Genomic DNA, 27,228 nt, shown 5'->3' on the forward strand with positions numbered 1-27,228 from the left:
TTCTTGAATGTAAATGGTTCACCAATTCTTATCCCTCAATTGCCAAACACTTGTAGAAAGTTGTCGGTTCTCTCTTGCAATAGACAACCGGCTAAGGACTGAGAAATGTATCTAAATATGATAAATTAGACGTGAACCTACATTGTCCTTACACAGAAGCGCACCTATTACTATGCCTTCCTCGGATATCAACATAGAAGCCCACAACTTATTAATCTATCAAGATACAAGAAACTAATCACAAAATCCATCCTACTCTCTTGAATATTCCTATTTCCTCTTCAAGATTATCTCTCAAACGTCCTTACACGGGCTTGCACCTGTCACGTGGATCCCTCGGATGATCAAGTGAGAGTTTATCTTTACAAAGTCCATAAGAAATCCAAGCAATCAATCAAGAATGAGAATTAAGCACAAATCACCATTAATCATTCAAGATCTAATTGATACAAGCAAGACAATGTCATTGAAACAAGAAAATGGAAAATCCATGAGAGATTACATCAATACATCATACAAATACTCCCTTAATCCTAGAATACAAGATCTACTCCATGAATCGAGGAAGAATATCCGAAGAAATGAAGATTACAAGCATTTCTTCAATCCCCAATCCAAGAAACCAAGAAAAGGGGGAAAGAGAAAACTTATCTACGAAGAAGCCTCATCTTCGGATCCAATCCTCGCTCCGGAGTCGAAATCGTCAAGAACTCCCTTAGAATCGCAAAGGAATCCTCCCAAGAATGGGAGGAAACCACCAAATCTTGCCTTCTCCAAAGGGGGAGAGAGATCCCCTTTCAATTCATGAAGGAGGGTTTAAATAGAGGAGGGAATCGGGTGCCACACGGCCCCGTGACACGGCCGTGTGAGATTCACATTGCCATGTCCAGTTCCTTCTCTGCCAAAGCTGCACGGCCGTGTGACTCACACGGCCAGGAACCTTCTGCTCTCTGGAAATGCTACACGGTCGTGTGGTGCACACGGCCACAGCCTGCTTGGTTTCTGGAAACCTCACACGACCGTGTAGATCCACACGACCATGTAAGGCTTCTGCTCTGGTTGGCTTCAAATCTTGACACGGCCCTGTGAGGTTCACACGGCCATGTCATCTTCCTCTTCTGTTGGTGCCAAACTCCACACGGCCCGAGCTCCATACCAGTGCAGGGCCATGTGAGGTACATGGCCTGGTGCTTTCTCCCTTTGTTTCCTCCAAGGCTTGCCCAAAGATGTAGATTCTTCACCAAATCGACTCCTGTGTACAAAAAATACACAAAAAGTAGATATCCGAACCAAAAGAGTAAATATGCTAAAAGGAAAGCTGGAAGTATAAAAAAATGCATAGATCAAGCATGCTCAAAGTATGTAAATGTGCGTAAAAACATGCATAAAAGAGTATATAATCTACGCACATCACACCCCCAGACTTAAACCTTTGCTTGTCCTCAAGCAAAATGTCGCAGTCTAAATTCATATGTTCTACAACACATTCATAAAACCTAGTGCACTTTCCTAACTCTATCAAAAAGTTTCATTAACAAGCATGATCATAGAAACAAGTAAAGTATGGTTCAAGCATAAGAATCTTGTGCACAGTGTAAAAGTAACTCAACACCCTTCAAGTTTCAATCCATGTCCTAGTCAAGTCGTCATCAACTTTGAATTCCTAGTGTTTCTAGTGAAAGACAAGTAACCAGTGATAGGCACTTACTCACCATTCACTTGGTTCATATTTCTCAACTAACCCAAGGTCTCAAAGGTGTGCTCAATCTCAAGGGAAGCTAAGCAGTCATTTCCCTAGTAACCTAACTCGGTCTCAAAGGGGTGACTTGCTAGATTCCACTCATGACAACTGTTTTTTATATCCCTTATTTTTATTTTTTTTTTAGTGTTTGCATTGTGCAAAACTTATTCGCAAATGTACTTTTAGCACACATGTTGGGATATTTTGATTTTTCCAAATGAGCTTTAATGATTTGAGCCTCATCCAGTACCAAAATGAAAGTTGAGAAATCACCATGGAAACCAAGTACTAAGCAAACAAGATGAATCATGACTATTTCAATGACATCAACTATTCAAGCATCAAGCACCAGTGTAGTGAAGATAAAATCCTTAAGGTTGAACCAAAACTAAAACTCATCACCATAAGATTCTCAGCTTATTAATGCTTCCCAAGATAGAAAAAAGAACTACACAAAGTTTACTACTAGCATCATTCGAACACCATGAATCAAGACAATAATCGTGCTAACATTTCACTTGAATCCAAGAAAGGATATAAGTGAAGATTGATGTTCTCAAAAAAATTTTTACCATGATTATTTCAAAAACAAGCAAAATAAAGCAACAAGAACCAACATGAAAAACTAACAAAAACTAAAACTAAAAATGAAAACCAAACTAAACAGTACATGACACCCCCCCAGACTTAAACTTTTCATCGTCCCGATGAAATCAATATGGTGGAGGAGGTGGAGGTGGACGAGGGAAAGGAGGTCTACGACGTGGTTGGCCAATAGGAAAACTAGGAAAACCTGGAATCTCACCCAAAGATCTATGATACTCATATAAAGCATCTACTTGTTGGCTAGTAAGCATCATGCTCTGCATAAAATCTCTCATCCTAGCCTGATCAGTATCATAATCCTGCACAAACTCAGCCACTTGACCTTGAAAATTCCTCGTAAACTGAAAATGATTTTGTACCTCCCTAAACTGATCATCAGATAAAGAGAAGCGCCCCTCCAACATTTTTCGTTGGGAATCTTGCTTCTCATGAAGCGATTCTAGAGACGTACGAAAATCTGAAAAATCAAACCTAGAAGATCCCGTGCCATATGCAAAAGAATGCCTAGCGGGCTCCATAAAACTAGAAGGCTGCGGGTGTCCATATGACGAGGGCTCATGATGTGGCTCAGTGTCTCCAGGTATAGAAGGGTTATCCTCAAAATCTAACTCAAAAATTACCCAATTAGTCGGGCTACGAATAGTAGTTCATTCAGGAAAAGGAAGGGGTAAAGGAGAACCACTCCTCCTAGGAAACGCGAAACCATTCTCATCCCGAATGATCATTTTCATAGCAAGACATGCATCAATGTCAATCATGTCATTACCATGAATTATTTCCAACCCATCAACATCAAGATTTAAATTATAAGCTATTCGGGTAATCAAACCACCAAAAACAATTGATCCCGATGATGCCCTAGCAGATCTTAATAAGGTTTGAACAAAATGAAAACCAGAATCAAATTCAACCTTATAAAGCATAGCCCATAAAGCATAAAGCTCAATCTTTTTAACCACCCCATCACTCTCTCCCCTACCAAAAATAGTTTTACCCATGACTCTATGTAGATACCTAAAGATGGGGTTTTGCATATGGGAGGCCTTAGCTCTTGAAGGCTCATAAGGTTGATCTAACCCAGTTATTGCATTCCAAAAATGATTCCAATTAAACCTTGGATCAAACCTACGAGGGCTACCGGTGGTTAATCCAAAACAAGAATTAAAGTTACTAAATGCCCATAGAAATTCTTGATTCATTAGTCTAAATGAGATTTTCCAAAATAATCATCTTCATTAGTAAAATGGACATCCAATGAACTTAAAAATTCCAAAACAAGACGAGGATATGTAGGCAAATGTGTGTACATAATATCACTCCAATCCAAAAACCCAATCATCAAATCTACATCTTCCCTAATTCCAAGCATATCAAGAACAGTTGGGTCCATATATCTAGTACACACTATCTTTCTATTGACAAGAATTGCAAATCTAGTTACTTGATCATCATTTCTAAACACAATATTGAATTCATTGTCATTACCTTCGTTGCGTGAAGTCCTTTTGCCTTTGCCCTTAACTGGTTGTTTTCCTTTGTCCCTTGACGGCTCCTTCTCTTTGTCTCCACTGGATCCACCACCTCCTTTGCGAAGTTTCTTCAAAATATTGGACATCTTGATGAGTTTAGATAGGGGAAGAATTATCTAGAGTTGGAAAAATGGAACTCAAAGAACAAAGATCTTAGGTTAGGAGAACAAAAAGTCCAAGTCTTAGAAAGGAGGAGAATCGGATCTAAGAGATCTTGAGAGATTAGAGAGGAGTTTTTAAGAGATCGGGAGAGAAAGATATGTTTTGGAGAGTTGGGGGTGTGCGGAACACGGCCAAGATCTGGCCGTGTAAGGTAGAAAGAAGACTTTAATAACTCTCCTACACGGGCCGTGCAGATCCACACAGCCTCCCCCTCTTCCCTCTCTGGATTCTTCGCACGGCCGTGTCTGGGACACGGCCTCTCCATCCTTCTTCTCGGGATTCTTTACACGGCCGTATCTGGGACACGGCCTATACCTTTTTCTCCTCGGGAGATCCCACACGGCCGTGTCTGGATGACACGGCCCTAACACTTCCCTTCTCTACAACCTTTACCTGGCCGTGTATAGCATACGATCTGGCTCTGTTTTGCACCTAACATGAAAACAAGATCAAAAGAATGCATCAAACTAAAAGAAATTAAAATACAAATCAAAACTAACTAAAAGAACCCTTGGGTTGCCTCCCAAGAAGCGCTTGTTTAAGGTCTTTAGCTCGACCAAACTTGATCATTCACTTCTTTTCCTCGCCCTTGGAGGACAGATATACTTTTCATTTTTGTTGGGAGATCTTCTCCCAACATCTTCCACCACATTGTCTCCTTCGTTTGGTGGCCTTCCATGAGGATGGAAATTTCATTCCTCAAGTTTATAAATGCTTATCCTGCTACAAGCATTTAAAAGAGACGAGACATGGTTAGAGATATTAGATAGATCATATTCCAACCTTTCCTTACCAATTACCAAAGAAAGCTTACGATTTTTGACATCAATTATAGCTCCAGCTGTAGCAAGGAAAGGTCTTCCTAATATGATAGGAATCCTGGGGTCCTCTTCCATGTCCAACCGACAAAATCTGTGGGAATAACATTCCCATCCACCTCTACTGGCACATCTTCTATAATACCCAAAGGGTACCTGCAGGAATGATCGGCAAGTTGAAGTGCCATAGTAGTGAGTTTAATGTTTTTGAGACCTAATTTATTACAAATTGAATAGGGAATGAGGCTAACACTTGCCCCCAAATCACAAAAAGCTTTTTCAAAAAATTCTTTTCCTATGTTGCAAGGAATATAAAAGCTCCCTAGGTCCTTTAGTTTTGGGGAAGTGTTCTTCTCCAAAATAGCACTACATTCCTCACTAAGCGCAAGTGTCTCAACCTCTCCCCTTCTTCTCTTGTTTGACATGAGATCCTTCAGGAATTTGGCAAATCTAGGCATTTGAAGAATAGCATCAATAAGAGGTACCTCTACACAAATTTCCTTAACTTTTTCTAAAAACTTGCCAAATTCTTCATCTTTCTTGAGCATTGTAACTCTCTGAGGAAAAGGGACAGCTTTGCTCTGATGGTTCAGTGGAAGAGTCTCTTCAACCTCAATGGTACTCTCCTCATTAGCTTGAATCTGATTTGGTATAAGAGGAGAGAGCTCTTCTTTTGTATCCCTTTTGAAGCGGTCACTTGGGAGTCTCCCAAGATCCGTCCGCTCCTAAGCTCAATTCTATTGCAATGCTCCATAGGATTCACATCAGGTTTTCCAGGAAGTTGTCCTGGTGCTCTGGATGATGAGGAAGCTAGTTGGGCAATTTGACTATCCTGGATCTTTTGATGCTTATCAGAATTATCCATTCTCTGAATGAGCTTTGCTAAATCTTGCTTCATTTCATTCTGACTTGAGATAATTTCTTCAAGCATCTTTTCAATATTTGACTTTGGTAAGCCTTGAGAAGATAGATGTTGAAAATTTTGTTGCCCAGCTTGAAAATTTGGTCTTACCCCCATAGATGGTCCTTGATCTTGATTATTTCTGTAAGAAAAATTGGGATGGCTCTTCCATCCAGGGTTATAAGTATTTGAGTATGGGTTATTCTGCCTTTGATTGTAACTCACGATTGCATCACATTGTTCCAGTTGATTGATTTGTGCAGTGATGGCTCCCAATGGACATGAGTCATTTGAGTGCTCTGAACTCCCACATACTTCACAAGATGTACTAATAGCATTGACCATATTAGCACTAGTCCCCATATTTTCAAATTTCTTTGTAAGAGCGTCCAATTTTGCAGACAAAAGAGTGACTGTATCTACATCAAACTTCCCTGATGCTTTAATTGTTGGGTTTACATAAGAATAGCCACCACTTCTTTCATTTGCCCATTGATGATGATTTTGTGCTACACTGTCAATAATTTCTTCAGCTTCATCTAAACTTTTATTCATAAGTGCCCCTCCAGCAGCTGAATCAAGGGACACTTTGGTATGATAGTTGATATCATTGTAAAAAGTGTGCAACACTAACCATCTTTCCAACCCATGATGTGGGCATTGTCTGAGCATACTATTATATCTATCCCATGCTTCAAAAAGAGATTCTGAGTCAGTTTGCTTGAAGCTTGCAATTAAATTCCTCATATGAGCTGTTTTGCTTGGTGGATAGAATTTATCAAGAAACTGTTGCTCACACTGCTCCCAAGTGGTGATGCTATTAGGGGCCAAAGAATTCAGCCATTGCTTTGCCCTATCTCTTAAGGAAAACCCAAATAATAACAATCTAACTGCTTCTGAAGGAACTCCATTCATTTTCATGGTACCACATATTTCATAAAAGACCTCTAAGTGTTGATTGGGGTCTTCATGAGGTCCTCCACCAAATTGGTTCTGCTGCACCATAGATATAATTGTGGGTTTGATCTCAAAGTTATTAGCTCCCACTAGAGGTCTTGAAATACTAGATCGAAAACCTCTTGCATAAGGTGCTGCATAATCCTTAAGTGGTCTATTCGCCATGTTCAAATGTTCCTGTTCTTCAATTTGCCTTTGCAGAATTCTTCTTTTATGGAAAGTTCTGTCAATCTCAGGGTCAAAAGGAAAGAATTCCCCTACAAAGTTAGATCTTCGCATACACAAGAACAAGATAGCAAATGACAATTCAACAGAAAAAGAAAAATAAAAGAATCAAAAATGCAGAATTAAATTTGTACAAAAAGAATTAACAAGAAGTAAACGTTATACAAGAAAATAAAAAACAGAAATCTAATGATTAGTTACAACTATGCAATATGAAAGGAAAATAAATGTTATGTTTAGTCTAACTCAATTGATAATTCCTAATGTTATAGCGCAGTCCCCGGCAACGGCGCAAAAAACTTGTAAGTAATATAAAAGATTATCGTATCCACAGGGACTGGAATAAGCACTAGAAATGTCTCAATGCGAATTAGCTAAACAACTATCCAATCGTTTCAAATGCAAAGTGAAGGTAAACAAATCTAATATTATAGATCTACAAACAAGAGTTTAGTGTTTTTGGGTTATAATAAGGGAGATTCTAGGAGTTTCAGTTTCTTTGTAAGATTTCTTGAATGTAAATGGTTCACCAATTCTTATCCCTCAATTGCCAAACACTTGTAGAAAGTTGCCGGTTCTCTCTTGCAATAGACAACCGGCTAAGGACTGAGAAATGTATCTAAATATGATCAATTAGACGTGAACCTACGTTGTCCTTACACAGAAGCGCACCTATTACTATGCCTTCCTCGGATATCAACATAGAAGCCCACAACTTATTAATCTATCAAGATACAAGAAACTAATCACAAAATTCATCCTACTCTCTTGAATATTCCTATTTCCTCTTCAAGATTATCTCTCAAACGTCCTTACACGGGCTTGCACCTGTCACGTGGATCCCTCGGATGATCGAGTGAGAGTTTATCTTTACAAAGTCCATAAGAAATCGAAGCAATCAATCAAGAATGAGAATTAAGCACAAATCACCATTAATCATTCAAGATCTAATTGATACAAGCAAGACAATGTCATTGAAACAAGAAAATGGAAAATCCATGAGAGATTACATCAATCCATCATACAAATACTCCCTTAATCCTAGAATACAAGATCTACTCCATGAATCGAGGAAGAATATCCGAAGAAATGAAGATTATAAGCATTTCTTAAATCCCCAATCCAAGAAACCAAGAAAAGGGGGAAAGAGAAAACTTATCTACGAAGAAGCCTCGTCTTTGGATCCAATCCTCGCTCCGGAGTCGAAATCGTCAAGAACTCCCTTAGAATCGCCCAGAAATCCTCCCAAGAATGGGAGGAAACCACCAAATCTTGCCTTCTCCCAAAGGGGGAGAGAGATCCCCTTTCAATTCATGAAGGAGGGTTTAAATAGAGGAGGGAATCGAGCGCCACACGGCCCCGTGACACGGCCGTGTGTTCCTTCTCTGCCAAAGCTGCACGGCCGTGTGACTCACACGGCCAGGACCCTTCTGCTCTCTGGAAATGCTACACGGCCGTGTGGTGCACACGGCCACAGCCTGCTTGGTTTCTGGAAACCTCACACGGCCGTGTAGATCCACACGGCCATGTAAGGCTTCTGCTCTGGTTGGCTTCAAATCTTGACACGGCCGTGTGAGGTTCACACGGCCATGTCATCTTCCTCTTCTGTTGGTGTCAAACTCCACACGGCCTGAGCTCCATACCATTGCAGGGCCGTGTGAGGTACACGGCCTAGTGCTTTCTCCCTTTGTTTCCTCCAAGGCTTGCCCAAAGATGTAGATTCTTCACCAAATCGACTCCTGTGTACAAAAAATGCACAAAAAGCAGATCTCCGAACCAAAAGAGTAAATATGCTAAAAGGAAAGATGGAAGTATAAAAAAATGCATAGATCAAACATGCTCAAAGTATGTAAATGTGCGTAAAAACATGCATAAAAGAGTATATAATCTACGCACATCAAGTGTTGTGGATGATGTTGTTCCACAAGGAGTTGAGGAACAACAACCAGTTCAAGTAGACATACCTCTTCGCAGGTCTGATAGGGTACGTCGTCAGCCTGAGAGATACTCATTTCTCTTGTCTGACCATGATGACATTGTGCTCATAGAGGATGAGCCTGCCACCTATCAAGAAGCTGTGATGAGACCAGATTCCGAGAAATGGCTAGAGGCCATGAGATCCGAAATGGAATCCATGTACACCAACCAAGTATGGACTTTGGTTGATCCACCTGAAGGGGTAAAACCCATTGGGTGTAAGTGGGTCTTTAAGAGAAAGACTGACATTGATGGATTTATCTATAAGGGTCGCTTGGTAGCTAAAGGTTTCAAGCAGATTCATGGTATTGACTATGATGAAACCTTTTCTCCAGTAGCGATGTTTAAGTCCATTCGGATCCTGCTTGCTATTGCAGCCTACCATGACTATGAGATATGGCAGATGGATGTCAAAACTGTGTTTCTGAATGGAAACCTGCTCGAGGATGTGTACATGACACAACCTGAGGGTTTTGTAGATCCACAGCATACTAGCAGAGTATGCAAGCTTCATAGGTCCATTTATGGACTAAAGCAAGCTTCTCGGAGTTGGAATCTTCGATTCGATGATGCAATCAAACAGTTTAGTTTCATCAAGAACGAAGATGAGCCTTGTGTCTACAAGAAGGTTGTAGGGGGCATAGTTGTCTTCCTCATATTGTATGTGGATGACATACTACTCATTGGGAAGGACATCCCTATGCTTCAGTCTGTCAAGACTTGGCTAGGGAGTTGCTTCTCAATGAAGGACTTAGGTGAGGCATCCCGCATTCTAGGGATACAGATCTATAGAGATAGATCTAAGAGATTGCTTGGCCTAAGTCAGAGTACATACATTGACAAGGTACTCCTTCGGTTTGCCATGCAGAACTCCAAGAAGGGCTTTCTGCCGATGTCACATGGCGTGAGTCTTTCGAAGACTCAAGGTCCCTCTTCTAGAGAGGAGAGAGACCGCATGGATCAGATCCCTTATGCCTCAGCCATAGGATCGATCATGTACGCCATGCTATGTACTCGACCTGATGTCTCGTATGCTTTGAGCATGACGAGCAGATACCAGTCAGATCCAGGTGAAAGTCACTGGATAGCGGTCAAGAATATTCTTAAGTACTTAAGAAGGACTAAAGAATATTTCTTGATATATGGAGGCGATGATCAGCTAGCTATAAAGGGTTACAGTGATGCTAGCTTCTAGATCGACCAGGATGACTATAGATCGCAGTCGGGGTTCGTATTTTGCATTAATGGTGGTGCTGTGAGCTGGAAGAGTTCGAAGCAGGACACAGTAGCTGATTCTATGACAGAGGCCGAGTATATTGCTGCATCAGAGGTAGCAAAGGAGGCAGTTTGGATCCGTAAGTTTATCACTGAACTTGGGGTGGTTCCTAGCATTGCTGAACCCATTGAGCTCTATTGTGACAACAATGGAGCTATAGCACAGGCGAAGGAACCTCGCTCACACCAGCGGACAAAACACATACTACGGCGCTTCCATCTCATTCGAGAGATCATCGAGAGAGGAGATGTGAAGATTTGCAGAGTACCTACAGAGGCTAACATCGCAGATCCCTTGACCAAGGCTTTGTCACAGAGGAAGCATGATGGTCACACTAGGTCATTTGGGCTTAGAGCCTACACTGATTGGCACTAGTGCTAGTGGGAGATTGTTAGCTAGAGCCCTAGAGCCAATCATTTGATGATTGTAGTTTGGACTTGTTGTATCATATTCTATCTATATAAATAAAGGCATTTGGATTTTGGTTATTATACTTACTTGTATTGGTGCCAAATAAACTAAGTATAATAATGTCATTGAGTAGACGGTTCTCACCTATATCAATCGGTTAGTTGAACTGATAGTGAGATGATATAGGGAACACTACTCTTAATCATTCCTAGTCGAGTATTAACATTCAGAGACAATGTTAATGCAATAAGACTAGCATGTAGGTCAACTCGATGACTTGATCTCACAAGTCATGGATATAGAGATATCAAGTTGACACATGGGTATACATTAGAGAATGTATACTGAATGACCCGCCATGAGAAAGTATCATGGATTGTTATATGAATGTCATATACTTTCTCATGTGGCTATTAGTATGACTACTAGTCCTTAGACCTGAAGTCACCATAGATCCCTATATAAGGAGTTATGTACTTTGGTTTCGTCAAACGTCACCCGTAACTGGGTGGACTATAAAGGCGATTACTGGGTATATAACAAATTATGCAGAGGGATGTGAGTGATGTAGATGGGATCTATCCCTCCTATATGACGGGAGAGACATCAGTATTCTTGATAGAGTGAGACCACGAAGTGCATGGCCATGCCCAAATGAGTCAATATAGGATATTGAGCTCATTTGATTTAGTGAGTCTACTTGGAGTTCAAGATTTAGATTGGTCAGAGGATGACACGGTCTATGCCTCACATTGACCAATCTAGATGTCTAGGATAGAAGGACACTTGTCATATATTGTGAGGAGTCACAATTAGTAGTCACAAGGTGATGTTGGATCTCAACATTCTTGTAACTTGGGTAGTAATGATGTGTTGCTAGATACCGCTCATTACTTATGCTCCTAAATGAGTTTAGGGCATTGCCAACGTTACAAGAACCTATAGGGTCACACACTAAGGACAATTAGATGGAGATTAGGTTCATATGATGAACCGAGAGGATTAGATTCATTTGATGAATCAAATTGGATTAAGAGTAATCCTAATTGGGCTAACTTGAGTTGGACTCAAGTTGATTCATGTGTTCAATGAGTCTAATTTAGATTATGACTCATTGAATCAATTTAGTTAAATGAATTAGATTCATTATATTAAGTTGGCTTGAATCAAATGGTTGGATTCGATCAACCATGGAAGAGATTTGGTCAAGTTTGACTTGACTTGAGAGGAAGAGGAAGAGTAAAGTTTGACTTGACTAATTGCCACATCATTAGTGAGATGGCAAGATGTGGACCAATGATGATGTGCCACATCATCAAAGTGTGCCACCTCATGGGAGTTACAACTCCATTCTCTTTAATGACTACATTTAATGAGAATGGGGTTTACACCTTGGAGATGTGGCCAGCCACTTATCATTGTGAATGAAATTGATTTTTCATTCAAAGGCATATTGATTCCTTCTTCTTCCTTGAGTTCTTCTTGCTCTCTCCCTCTCCTCTTCTTGTCGTGACCTATCAAGGTGCTAGCACACCTTTGTTTAGGTCTTCTCCACCTAAGTTGTCCGTGTGGATACTTCTAGAGGACCGTACGCTTGACGGTCTAGAGATCCGGCATTTTGGACGAGCGGGATACGCGAAAGGCACGCTTCAAAGGTATAAAAATGTTTTCTTCCTTTGTACATCTACTGTAGATTGAAGCTTTAAACTCGTACTCGTATTTTTGAAAGTTTTCTTCGCACGAGATCCAGTGCATGGGTGATTCGGGGTTTCCGCGACGCTAAAATACGGTTTTCGCGGCCCGAAAAACCCAACATATATAGGTTTAGATGGATTTGGTTTTATGTAATGAATTTCATTTTTAAGTATATAAAATTGATTGAGTCCTATTTACTTAGTTAGACAAGCATTCGGAATCCAAGCTTTGGTTTGTTTTGAATTTTGACTTATTAATGAGATGAAAGTTTTATTTGTAGAGCTGGACTTATGTTCAAGCCCAAATTTATTATATACAGCTCGTTGAGATCCAAGTATCATATCTAGGTACTTGGATCTGGTTGTGAATTTTTCTAACAATTATTTTAGATTGATTACTTCAGTTTTTAATTTAGAGTTTTCTTCCTCGAGTTTTTCTAATTGAGTTGGATTAGTATTTTTTTTGTTTGGAAGTTAAGTTATTCCTTAAGGTGTTGATTTTCCTTAAGGAATATATTATTTTGTTTTTCAAATTTAATTGGTTTTTTATTAAGATATGCAATTATTTTAAAAAATTTAGAAGTTAAGATAGGTGATACCTCATTCGAACATTCAGAAACGAGTACTTACTTGTGGCTTCACTCACATTCGGACTCATCGTCTTGATCTATTTCACTTTCTAATTCTGGTCTGGATGCTGTCAGCATGAGGTAGTTGTGATGCTTCCGATCTTCGACATCCAATTCTTCAGAAGACACCTCATCCCAAGTCACCTTTTCTCTTTCTTGCATTTTGATGTTAAATAATTTATTCAGAGATGAATCCTTTTTAATTACCTTTGCCTCGTTTGTTCCTTTGTGTAACTCTATGAGTTTATACCATAGTTCCTTTATATTTTCATGCAGGCTGACGCGGTTCAGTTCCTCCTTCATGAGTCAGTTTACGCCTTGAAGTCAGTTTACGCCTTCTTTTTCATCTCTAGATTCCAATTTTCTAGGTTCATCAGAATTTCGGTGTTATTATCAATCGGAGGCTTGTATCCTTTACGGATATTGAACCATTGGTCGAAATCTATCTTCAGATACACTTCCATCCACTTCTTCTAATACGGGAAGTCGTCCCCATTGAAGAGGGGGGCGAACGATGTTGTATCCCTCATTTTGAGCCATTAATTTCTGAAAGAAAAACTTAGAAATATTTCCAAGACTTGGTATTTGGGTAAGTAGTGTGGGAGAAAAAGAAAAGACCTGATTAGTGTTGCACCAATTCAAGATATTGTATAAAGAGATGAGAAGACTTGTCCAAAGAGGTAATTGTACCAATTTGGACTATATAAAAAAACTCAAAACCCGAAAAGAAAAATTAAAAGAAAGTTTTGAAAGTCACCCCTTGCCTAATTGGTGGTTACACCAATTCAGAGCCAACTTGGCTCTGATACCACTTGTTAGATTGGAAAGACCTTAGAGAGAGGGGTGAATAGCGATTGTCAATTTTTAGAAAATCTAGAATACTCAGCAGAAAAGAAACAGGAAAGTTTACACGCTAACACAAGTAATTTTTTACTTGGTTCAGAGTCTTCGACGACTCCTACTCCAAGGCCTGCACTTGTTGAGTGCTTTTGTTGGGCAATCATTATCAGTTCAAAAATGAGTTTATAAAGATTTGAGTACAAGAACTGAAATGAAAATGTTATCAACAAACAGAAAGAAAATTTGAAGAAGTCTTCATTTTTCAAACTTTGGAGCAACCTTTCGGTGTCGTCTGAGCATTTTTAGAGCAATGCACGAATATGAAAATTGTAGCAGATGATTGTTGTGAAGCTGCTGGTTGAAGGCCTTTATATAGGCCCATTTTGGGTGCCTGGAACTCCTTCAAACACCTGGACCTTTGCTGACTTGGTGATTTCTTGTCAAAACTTGATCCATCAAGTTTATCCACCTCCAAGCACCTAGACCCCTTCCGGGCTCTTGGACTGTTGATATGGGTTTGACCAACTATCGTGCTCTAACTCAGCTTCTAGATTACGTTTTTGGTCAGAGTGACTGGACCAGATCCGGGCACCTAGACCACCCGAGTGCTTAGCTAAGCACCTGCCAGACGAAGCTGGTCCGGACACTCGAACCAACTTTGGGTGCCCTGAGTTTGGGCACTCGGATCCCTTCTGGGTGCCCTGACACTCTTTTTTCAGCCTCTTCTTTCTTAAAGAAAGAGTTAGTCTAGGTAACTAAAAATATATTTATCGTGCAAAATAAAGTTAGCACAATATAGTAAGATAGTGGAAGTAATTAGATCCTGTCTTCTCAAGACCAGGATTTACTCAAGGTCTCAGTTTAGGTTTTCCAAATGGACCTAAGCTGGACCGACGCCTACTGTTACCTCAATCGGGAACACGCCCTCACTAGATCTCTCCTCTTGTTGCTTACATTTTACTTACCAATTGCAGTTACTTGACTTGCCTTTGACCCGCCAGGTCTTCCCGTAATTGTCAAGTCTCGCAGAGTCAACTGGACTTCGATCGGTTGTCAGGTCCCGTGGACTCAACTGGACTTCCTGCCAGATATTGGGTCCCACGGACCTATATGGATTTCGCACCAACTATCTGGTCTGCGGACCTAGTTGGATTTCAGCATAGTGTCAGGTCCACTAAACCTGTCAATTCCTGCACACTTGGTAAAGTAATTAGATCATAATACTCTAACTTTAATCTACTTGTCATTCATTAAAATCTGAGTTAAATCATTAGTGTAAATTGCACCAACAAGGTAGGTCAGGGAGGATCGAATACTTGTCTGGAAAGTTCTAACTGGAGGTTAGGGAATGAGAAATCCTAACTGGAGGTTAGGTAACAGAAAGTCCTAACTGGAGGTTAGGTAACAAAAAAACCCTAATTAGGAACTAAGCAGTGGAAGTCCTAAAGGGTTAGGTAAGGGGAAAGTCCAAGTGAGTCAAAGGTTGACCAAACAATTGGTAATCAAAAGTCCAATGCAAGTTGGCACGAGATCGAAAGTTCAAGTGGGTCAACGATTAACGAGATACTTAGTAAGTAAGTTCTAATAGATCAAGGTTGACTAGGGTTTGGGCAAAGGAACCATAAACTTGGATTAAGGGAGTTAGGGTTGGACAATCGATTAGGGTAATTAATTGACCCAAAGTAATCGATTAGAATAATTGATTGAGCAGTGTGTCTTGTCAACAAAAGATATTCAATTCGATTAGGAAAATTATCTAATCGATGGAGAACTATTTTAATTGATTAGGTTGATTGCCTAATCGATTAGAAATTGTTTTTGTGAAGCACAGAAAGGGTTGAATCAATTAAGCTAATCGATTCAGCATGGCCGAATCAATTAGGATAATCGATTGAAAGCTTTGTTGTGACAACACAAAAGGTGTTTGGATCGATTAGACAATCAATTAAGGTCAAATTAGTCGATTAGAGTAATTGATTGAGAGTCTTTTTAAGAGAGCACAGAAAGCCTTAGAATCAACTGGGGCAATCGATTAGAAGTTTCATAATCGATTGGTATGGCTCACCAATTGATTAGAAGGTTGTTAATCTATTGGTATGGTTCACTAATCGATTAGGTGTTTGATAAAGAATCGTTTTGTAGGTTTTTGAGCGGTCGTCTGACGTGTTAATCAATTAAGGGTAAGCCTAATCAATTAGAAGGCGTCGAAGAAACCCTAGAAAAGGGGTTCACAAAGATTTGAAACAACATTTGTTCACGTGAGTTCTTAGGAGTTTTGGAATAAAGTATTGTTACATTTCCATCCACCAAGAGACAATCCAAAATAAGAAAAGAGCAAACAAAGCAAGGTCCATGTTGTAAAGTTATTTTCAATTTCCATTGTAACCTAGTTTACATGTCTTGGTTGTTTCTAACGCTTAAACGTGTACAAGACTTCTCTACCTTCGAAAAGAAAGTTTTTATAATGTATCTGTGAAAGTGAGGGGTAAACTCTTAAATTAGCCACCTTTAAAAGATAAAGACTAAATAAAATGAAGGTGTCAACATTACTTTAAATTTGTTACTATAAATCAACTAAAAAAAATAATCAAAGCTTCCTTACATGTAAGCATCGCAAAGATATTCTTAAAAAAATAATGAAAACGTATAAGCATCGCAAAGATGTTCCGAGGATGTTCTTGAACATATATATTTTCCAAAGTTAACATATAAGCATAACACGATATTCCTGATTGAGAATGTTTCTTAAAAAAAACATATAAACATAACAAATATATTATCGGACGAAGATGCCCCCAAAATCATATGAGCACTGCGAAAATATTTCTAAAGCTCATGTGAACATGGTGAAAATGTTCATAAAGACGTAGTTACATGAAGATCACATGTAAATCCAGATCGTCGAACATGGTGAAAATATTTCTAGATTGAAATATATATATATATATATATATATATATATATATATATATATATATATATATAATTCAGATATCCAGTTCTAGTTCTTATGATTCTTAGACTATGATCATCGACCATGTAAATCCAGACGTACGCACGACTCGTCTCCAACAGTCATCTCATATTTTTCATCAATAGAAAAAAATCATGTAATATACCAGCTGAAATTCAAAACGTAAATGCTTGAGTAATCTACTGAACACCTTACCTGCACCATTGCCCGAGCTAAAATTACTCGTAATTGTCGTAGGAGAATGTGATCTCGGACTTGGCTTAATTTTTTAAAAAATTTAAATTTTATTTTTTTAAATTATATTAAGTTTTAATTTCAACTTATTAATTACTAAAAGTTTTATATTTCTATTCCAATAAATTTCTTATTCCAAATTTATTTATTTCTTTTAAGAATTCTATATTTATTTTAAAATTTAATAAAATTTTTACTAATAAATATATTTCATAAATAGCTCTGTACCATCTTTATTCACAACATTAAAACACATATATTTTTAAGTCTAGAAATATATTTATTTTTTACTAATAAATATATTTCTACCAATTAAAATTATTTAAACATGCATAATGCAAAATGGTCCCACACTAAATTTAATATATAGCATTTAGGAAAGCAACATTATTAAATCTAATCTCTTGTATTAAGACCCGACAAGAGATAGTGAGTTGCACGCTCCATGTGCCCCGACTGCCCCATTCAATCCAATAACTCAACACCGCAAACCCAAACTTGTTCCTGATAGTAGAACGATCTTCTTAAGTTTTTAGCTATCTAAAAATTGAATCCCAATCTTAACGGTTGTAGACCTAAATTGCACTTTCTAACTTCTAGTATTAACAAATAAATTTTTTTTTATAAAACTAAATCAATCATCCTCAAAATTAATCGGCATAAATAGAATAACTAATGTCAACTAAAAAATAAACACACACCACACTATTTATTTAGAAGATGTAAATAAAAATTATAGAAAAATTTACCCACTATTTATTTGAAAAGATGTAAATAATAATTATAGAAATATTTCTATCGCGAAAAACTTGTCCCATTTACTTCCTAAAAAATAAATTATTTTTCTTTTTGTACCTAATAGGTAGATTTACAAATCCACCCTTAGATTATTTTTTAGTTCATCTAAATGAGAAAGAAAGAAAAAAACTTCCTTTCCAACTCTATATGCAGTTGAATTTTTCCCAACCCGTTGCAGCGGACGGTGAACTTAATTTGTGATATTTATTATGAATCCATTTGGGATTTTTTTTTTCATTCGTCTAAATCGAATGAAAATTAATTTCCTTTCTCTCAACTCCCAATTACCACAAACAACAGCCCCTCAATGTCTAGGTCAAATCTTCGGAACCAAAATCTTCTGATCCAAAATTTTTTTGGATCAGAAGAGGTCCTGCATATTTATTGGTGGGATGAACTGGACCTCACCTATTTAATAAGTGAGGTACAGTCTACTCATCCAATGAACATATAAGGGTTCAGGATTGGTCCAAGGATCTTGGACTAGAGGATCCCCGCCCGCCTTTAAGCATCGGCCCCACAAGAAATTTTTCGATCGACGAATAATTTACATGATTCAAACACCATGCTAATAAAACTAGATTATGTTAAAACACGAAGAGTGTGTGACGACTATGCAGTGGAGGTTCCCAGTAAGGATCTTCTGGTCCGCAAATTACGGACCAAGGGATGATTCACTGATCATCTATTTAAAGATGAGGTCCATCTAAATCAAAAATTCTCATATAATAGATCATCTCCTAATTTATAATTTACGGACAAAAAAATCTGTTATGGAGGTTCCCATTACAACCCATCATTCATTTATTTATTATGCTTACCCACCCCACCGCCAGCCCATTACTCCATCATCGGTGGACCGAACATGCATTTGAATGATCCTTTATTCGATAATCGAATAAAAAAGATCGTACCTTTAGAATTAATTAGAGGTAGTCCGGACTCTGGATTATTAAAAAAAAGACGAAACAAAAAAAAAACGAAAGAGTGGAGTGGCTCCCCCCTCACTCCAGGTCCAAATTCCAGAGGGTACGACATTTTACATTAACACCCCTTGATTTAATACGTTCACATAAACATCTATATAATATATATAATTACATGCATGCGAGATGGAACGGCAACAGTTTGATCTAAGACATCTGCGTAGGATACGAGCCGGGTTCAGGTCCTGGGTTGGAGCCGGTTCACGAGAGCCAAGGCGTTGCTGGTGACCTGCGCCACCGACACCACCCGCTTCCGGATCGCCGCGCGGACGGCGGGGCCGGCGTTCTGGGAGAGGCCGTCGAGGCAGGTGCTCTCGTCGGTGAGGGCGGCGCTGACCCAGGTCTGGACGTTGCTGAGGTGCCAGGCGAAGCGGGGGGTCCGGGCCGGCCCCATCCGCCGGATCTCGTGGATCGAGCGCCGGAGCCGGTCGAAGCTGTCGCTCATCGTCTCGAGGCAGTCCCTCACGGCGCCGGCCTCGCGCGTGCGGATCGCAGGCTTCCCGCCGCACATCCGGCCCACGAAGGCGGAGGCCGACCGCGCCTTGACCGCGCTCACGGCCAGCGCGGCAGTCGCCACGCTGCGGGCACTCCGCCGGACCGGCGGTACGATGGCCGAGAGGCTGCGCTCGCAGACGTGGGGGTACCTTGTCGCCCGGCAGGAATATCGGATGAACCCACTCGCCCGGTGGCCGATCGCCGGCGCGGCGGAGGCGCAGATCGCGGCGGAGGCTAGTAGAACTAGGGCAGCGGCAATGCAGCGCTCCATGAAACCCTAATCTGCTTTTTGTTCTTCTCTGTTTTCTTAGAGCAAAGAAAGCCGGAAGTAGCGCGCATTATAAAGGGGGATGCAGATCAGTGGAGGACAGGGAGTGTGCTTGTCACGTGATCTGCGTCGGCCGCTTTTATAAATCATAATTCATATTGGGAAAATTACAATTTAGCCGTTCTTTTTGTTAAAAAATCTTTATGTGGTCTCCAGAATCCCAAAATTTCTGATATTTGATGTCCAAAAGAATTTAACCAAGAATTTTAAGTGTTTAAAAGGTAAAAAAATTATGAAAATTATTTAACGATTTAGAGCTATAAATTTAATAATAAACCATCCGAGTGTGTTGGATTGAGAGTTATTATTGGTAATTTTAATTATTTATTTAAGATTAATAATAAAAAATTTATTTAATTTAGGTAATGAATCATTTCCAAGTAATTTTTCATACACCACACCATTAGCATACGCCAGCCATCTATGGAATACAATCTGGAATCATATTACTTCTAATTTTGGAGGTTTTTCTTGATTTTTGGGGTTATATGAAATCCAACGATAATGTCCACGTGCTACAAAGTGGCAAGAGACGGAGGTGGCAGGGGGACAGTGTTTGCTGGCTAGCTGGCGCATTCGGCGTAGGTGGTGGGAGTCAGGTAGAGGTGCTAGACGGTGGGGTGCATGCAGCATGACTAGCATATGGCCAGAGGTGGCAAGCTGTGAGCAGCAACCAATGGCGGATCCAGGAATTTAAGCATTAGGGGGGGGGGGGGGATCGTGATATGAACAATGGGTGGCATCCTCCATCTCCACCAGTGGAACCCCATAATACTACGGGTTGCACCGACGACAAGAGAGCCACCGCAGATGCCGCCCCCGCTAGATCCGCCCTTGGCAGTAACGACGAGCAGTAGGCGTAGGCATCGTGCATGAGAGAGGGACAAGTTGTGTTTTTTTTAAAAAAAAAATTAGGTCCTTAGGTTTTTAACTTAAAACTTTACTTAATTGATAAACTAAATAAATTTTGCTTTAAAAATTCTAAAATAATAAAAAATTATTAAAATATAATCAAAATTTATTTATTTATATATCACCTTTATTAATAATAATAATAATAAATTTTATTTTATTAGTCGATTTGATGACTGATACTATTTCTTGTATTAAGTTATATACTAAAATCTCCAAATAAATAAGATTTTGTTATGTTTTATTTCTCATAACTTAATTATGTGATTATTTAGTAATGAAATAACTATGGTTATGCATGCCCTAAAAGCTTACAAATATTGCGTGATACTCCTTAATAATCCACGATTGATGAATCGAAAAGTCCGCGAAGCTAGAATATGTGGGTTGAACTGAAGGAAAAGTGTAGCTAGGTCAGGCCAAGGAGGACAATGTTAGAACCAATGCGAGTTAGAGGAGGTGGATAGCTTTGATTGTTTCGTCTCGATCTCGTGCTTGCCAATTGAATATTGATCATGTCCGAATGAAGGAAGCTAGAAAACCAGAGATGAGGTGATTGCTGATGGGATGAAGACTTCAATCCTGCAAAATAAAATAAAAACTAAGGAAGGGGTCCCTGGCGTTGGCCCTCCGATGCTCAAGCCAGAATCAAAAAGAGAGAATAAGTATTTGAGAAATAGATCCATCTTCCCTTCCTCATACCTGACATATCCTTTTATACCTTTTTTTGTGATTGTTCATTTGCCCTTATTTAATGATATTAATTGCCAGAAGAAGGCTTCTTTATCTTGACTTCCGTGCATTTATGATAAATGTAGTAATCTTCTTTGTCTTAGTTTCTTCATATTTAATGCTAGACGACGTGTTCTCTTTTACTTTCTTGTCTCCTCTTGTGAAATGACATTCCTTGCGCCGGACGGGCGGTTCGAGTAGCTCGTTTTCCTGCAGACCGACACATGATGCCCCTACCGGGCAGGTGATGTCTTTGTCGACCGCGATAACTGTAAGCTCAGCGTTGGCCGTGTTGGTTGGTCCTAGGAAGATCGTACCGGCTCCATTGTACAAAAATTTTGCACAAGTGTCGAACCTTTCCTAAACAACCTATTGTGCTCTTTAAAAATTAAATTAGGAATCGCAAACAGAACTTAACATTATTGATTTCAAATTTAATTTATCTATTCTTAATGGTTTAGATTTGAATCACAAACGATGCTTAACAATATTGATCCAAATCCACATATGTTATAAATTCAATTAAATATTAATTTTCAAAATTGGCTTTCAGGTTAAACATGGAGAGACACTAAGCCTTATTAGATATGGGAGCAACCACCACTTCCTAGACAAAGCCTTTTAAGGAAAGCTAATATTTAATTTCCTTATATAACTCTAGGTTTAACCAAAAAAAATAATCGAATCACAAATTCGAAAATCAAAAATAAACACTGACTAAAATTACCAATTCAAAAAACTAGAATCTAATGCTTCTTGTGTTTGGAATTCTAACAAAGAAGAACTAGTATGATGCAGAAAATAATTACTAATTATACCTCTTCCTTGTATGCTAATAACCTCGAGATATTCTACCATATTCCTCGTCTCCTCTTGGACGTAGTGTGGGTGACGATCCTCCAAGATGAACACCACCCAAAGCTCCTCCTCCTTCTCTAGTATTCGGTCACCACCACCACCAAGGAACAAAAGAGAGCAAAGGGAAAAGAAAGAAGAGAGGGGCCGACCACAATAAAGAGCTCCAACAAGAGAATAAGAATTGATATCTCATGAGGTCTCCCCTCCCCTTCTTTTATATTACTTGCCCAAGGCAAATAAGGAAAAGATTTTTACAAAAATTAAAATCTTCCTCTTGTTTTTCTTTTTCCCCTTTTATTTTTCCTTTTCCTTCTCTTGATTGATTCAATCATTGATTGGATCAATCATTTATTGGCCAACCCCTTGCTTGGGCACCAAGCAAGGGTGGCCGACCACATCATCATGAAGAGAAATTTATTTTATAAAATTTTATAAAAGAAGAAATCCTCTTATAAAATTTTACAAACTCTCTTTCCTATTATGGATGTTAAAAAAGGAAAGTTTTAAAAATTAAAACCAAGTTTTAAATTTTAAACTTTCTTTTCTAAAATTTCCTTTTTTAACATAGTTACAAAAATAGAAAGTTTCAAATTTAAAACTTCTCTTACTTTTTTTCTAAAAACCATGAGGATGGTTAAAAAAAGAAAGTTTTAAAACTTTTAAACTTTCTTTTAAACCATGTGGCCTAATTCAAATAAAGAAAGTTTTATATTTTAAAATCTCTCTTTTAAAACTTATAGATATCTACAAAGAAAATATTTTAAAAATTCAAAAAACCTCTCCTTGTTTAGATTATGGTGGTCGACCCCTCATTGCTTGGGCGCCAAGCAAAGGGCCGACCCTCTTTGAGGAGATAGTGCTCGGCCCTTGGCTTGGTTACCAAGCCTTGGGTCGGTCCCCTTCTTGGACGCCAAGATGGACTTTTAATTTGGATAGACTTGAGACTTTAATGAGGCTACGACAAGGACCTAGAGGAGAAATTGATTTTGGCCTTTCGACGAGCTTAAGTATCCCGTGTTTGCCCCGAATACACAACTCAAGTTCATCAATAATAACTCATTCTACTAGAGAGTTATTATTGTACTACCACACCAATCCCAAATTACATTATGGGCTCCTTCTTATCATGAGTGTGTTAGTCTTCCTGTGTTTAAGATATCGAATGTTCATTAATTTAATTGAGTTATTGACAACTCACTTTAATTAATGTCTTAGTCCAAAAGTAGTACCACTCAACCTCATTGTCATGTCAGACTAAGTCCACCTGCAGGGTTTAATATGACAATCCTTATGAGTTCCTCTTAGAGACATTCTCAACCTAGATTACTAGGACATAATTTCCTTATATAATCAACAGCACATACTATAAGTAATATCATTTCCCAACTTATCGGGCCTATTGATTTATCGAGCTAAATCTCACCCTTTGATAAGTTAAAGAAATAAATACTAAATATATATACTTATTATTATATTAGGATTAAGAGCACACACTTCCATAATAACAAGGTCTAGTTCTTTTTATTATGTAAGTATAAAAAGAACTTACCTAAAATAATCCTACTCAATACACTTAGAGTGTACTAGTGTAATTTATTAGTCAAGATAAACTAATACCTAATTACACTATGACTATTCCAATGATTTGTTCATTTCCATCTTAGTCGTGAACAACTGTTTATAATTTATAAAGAACTGATAACATGATCTTCTGTGTGTGACACCACACACCATGTTATCTACAATATAAATTAATTGAACAACTATACTTAACAAATAAATATAGGCATTTGACCAATGTGATTATTTTATTTCAAAAATAAATGTTTACAAAAGCTAGGCTTTTAGTATACATTCTAACAATCTCCCACTTATACTAAAAGGCTAAGCTGCCATATCTGTTGCCATACATCTTATTCCTATCCCCTCCACATGTCGATCAAAAGCTTTCGCCGGAAGGGCCTTAGTGAAAGGATCTGCCAGGTTATCTGCTGACGCAATCTTGGCGATGACAACTTCTCCTTGCTTGACGATGTCTCGTATCAGGTGGTACTTGCGCTCTATATGTTTACTCGCCTTATGGGCTCATGGTTCCTTCGAGTTTGCAACTGCACCGCTATTATCACAATAAATTGTGATGATTTTGGGCAAACCAGGAATCACATCTAAGTCCATTAGGAAGTTCCTGAGCCATACAGCTTCTTTGGCTGCCTCAGAGGCTACCATATACTCAGCTTCCATGGTTGAGTCTGAAACACATTTCTACTTGACACTCCTCCATGTAATGACTCCACCTCCTAAAGTAAATACATAGCCTGATATAGACTTACTATTGTCCCTATCTGATTGGAAATCTGAATCCGTGTAACCGACAGGGAGCAAATCGTCTGCTTGGTAAACTAGCATATAAACTCTAGTCCTTCTCAGGTACTTTAATATATGTTTTACAGCAGTCCAATGTCCTTGTCTAGGGTAACTTTGATATCTGCTAACCATGCCCACGACAAAAAAGATATCCGGTCTCGTACACAGCATTGCATACATTAAGCTTCCCACAGCCGAAGCATAAGGAACTACCTTCATGTCCTTTATCTCCTTTGATATCTTCGGAGACATCTCTATAGATAAAGCTACTCCATGCCTAAAAGGTAAGAAACCTTTCTTAGAGTTTTGTATGCTAAAACGAGCAAGAATTGTATCTATATATGAAGCTTGAGATAGGCACAACATCCTTTTCTTGCGATCCCTTATGACTTTGATCCCAATAATGTGTGCACATTCTCCTAAGTCCTTCATATCAAATTATTTGGATAACCATACCCTTACGTCCAATAACACTTTGACATTATTGCCAATTAACAAAATATCATCTATGTATAGTACAAGAAATACCACCACGTTTCCGTTACACTTCTTGTATACACAAGACTCATCCGGACACTAAATAAATCCATATGACTGGATTACTTCTTTAAACCGGATGTTCCAAGATCTTGAAGCTTGCTTCAGTCCATAAATTGACCGATTTAGCTTGCACACTAGATGCTCTTTGCCTTTTTCAATGAATCCCTCTGGTTTCTTCATATGGATATTTTCTTCAAGACTTCCGTTAAGGAAAGATATCTTGACATCCATTTGCCAAATCTCATAATCCATATGAGCGGCAATGGATAAGAGTATCCGGATAGACTTAAGCATAGCTATCGGCGAAAAAGTCTCCTCATAATCGATTCCTTCTTTCTGAGTATACCCTTTCGCAATAAGCCTTGCTTTGAAGGTTTCTACCTTCCCATCTGTCCCTATTTTCCTTTTGTAGATCCACTTGAATCCAATGGCTTTTACACCATCTGGTGGTTCTACAAGCTCCCAGACCTTATTAGAATACATAGACTCTATTTCAGAATTCATTGTCTTTTGTCAAGATACTGCATCTATATCTTGGAGTGCTTCGTCATATGTATGGGGATCAGGTTCATGTTTACCCGGAATCAAGTCCGAAGACTCTCCCAAAAACATGAATATCTCTGGTTGCCTCACAACCCTCCCACTACGACGAGACACTGTCTACGGTTGTGTATCATGTGTGACACGTGTTGTAGTCTCTTGTGGTACTTTATCTTGTACTGTTGATACTGAAGTAGACGCGCCCTCTCTTATTTCTTCTAGAATAATTTTACTTTTGGGCTTGTGGTCCATTATATAGTCTTCTTCTAAAAACTGGACATTGGTGCTAACAATGACCTTCTGATCTTTAGGACTATAAAATAAATCACCTTTCGTTCCTCTAGGGTAACCCACAAACACACGAACTTCTATACGAGATTCTAACTTATCAGCATCTGCTTTCAACACATGTGTTGGACTACCCCAAATCCGAATATGTCTTAGACTGGGCTTTCACTCATTCCATAATTCTGTGAGAGTAGAGGGTATTGATTTAGAAGGTACTAAGTTCAGAATGTGCGCTGCTATTTCCAGAGCGTATCCCCAAAATGAATTTGGTAATTCTGAATAACTCATCATTGATCTAACCATCTCCATAAGAGTTATATTGTTTCGTTCTGCCACACCATTCTGTTGGGGTGTACCAGGTGTGGACAACTGGGATTGAATCCCGACCTTTGATAAGTAATTCCTAAACTCTCCTAAGAGGTATTCGCCACCACGATCAGACCTTAGTGTCTTGATACTTTTACCGAGATATTTTTCCACATCAGCCTTGTACTCTTTGAATTTATCAAAACATTCAGACTTGCGGCGCATCAAGTAAATGTATGCATATCTTGAATAATCGTTTATAAAAGAGACAAAGTATTCGAAACCACCTCTTGCCTAGATAGACATAGTGTTGGAGGATCTTGCGGCTGGCTAGAAGGGGGGTTGGATGGACGACGCCCCCAAATCCTTGCTTCCTACGATGTTAGCGCAGCGGAATACAAACGAACACAAATAGAAAGCTAAACACCAAATACAAGAATGGAAATGCAAACCGCTAACACGTTCATTTACGTGGTTCGGAGATAAAGCTCCTACTCCACGGCGTGTCCGTAAGGTGGACGATCCCTCAATCCGTCGGTGGATTAGTCCCCGGCAAACTCCGGCTAGCTCAACCTCCTTGTGGGTGGAGAAACCTCACCACAACACTCACCAAAAACACTTGGACATAAGGGAACCTTTGAGCACTTAGTGACTACTAATTAGGCTTTAACCAAGTCTAATTTCGTCACCTTGGCCGGCCATCCCAAGCACCTTCTTATAGAGCTTGGAGCAAATCAGTAAGCTGATTTGCCCGTTACCAGTCGACTGGTCCATGCACCAGTCGACTGGTGCCAGCCCAACGACTCTCTCAACGGCTCTCTGCTATAGTGCATCAGTCGACTGGTCAATGCACCAGTCGACTGCTACAGTAACGCTACAGTAAACCCCTAAAACTAGAATTTTACTCCGAGTACAATCTCTCATGCACTCGTACCCTCACGACTCATTTGACTCTTCTTTGCAACCTTGACCTTTTGTCTTCAAGCCTACTTCCTTTGGCTCTCGTCCCTCGGATGCATCCAAGCCCGCGGCTTGTCCCCAATGCCATCCTTCGCGTATGCCTCGAAGTCACTTCCCTCGGCCATTGTCCTTGCTGCCTTGTCCACG

The 27,228-nt window shown here is 39.2% G+C and overlaps 1 protein-coding gene and 1 non-coding gene across 2 annotated transcripts; one reads left to right on the forward strand and one right to left on the reverse strand.

Moving 5' to 3' along the window:
• The first annotated feature begins 6,400 nt into the window (after nt 1–6,400).
• LOC122025932 lies at nt 6,401–6,506 on the forward strand. The gene has a single exon (XR_006123936.1). It is a non-coding gene; the product is annotated as a small nucleolar RNA R71 (small nucleolar RNA).
• A 12,241-nt stretch (nt 6,507–18,747) lies between these two features.
• LOC122024135 (pectinesterase inhibitor 9-like) lies at nt 18,748–19,561 on the reverse strand. The gene has a single exon (XM_042582691.1). It carries the CDS (start codon nt 19,522–19,524, stop codon nt 18,937–18,939), a length of 588 nt encoding a protein of 195 aa, XP_042438625.1. The 5' UTR covers nt 19,525–19,561; the 3' UTR covers nt 18,748–18,936.
• Nucleotides 19,562–27,228: the final 7,667 nt, after the last annotated feature.

The sequence above is a fragment of the Zingiber officinale genome, chromosome 9B (genome assembly GCF_018446385.1).
Source record: "Zingiber officinale cultivar Zhangliang chromosome 9B, Zo_v1.1, whole genome shotgun sequence".
Lineage (NCBI taxonomy): Eukaryota > Viridiplantae > Streptophyta > Magnoliopsida > Zingiberales > Zingiberaceae > Zingiber > Zingiber officinale.

What these genes read in the sequence shown, in the direction of transcription:
- LOC122024135 (XM_042582691.1), bottom strand. Translation starts at nt 19,524, where the DNA reads ATGGAGCGCTGCATTGCCGCTGCCCTAGTTCTACTAGCCTCCGCCGCG.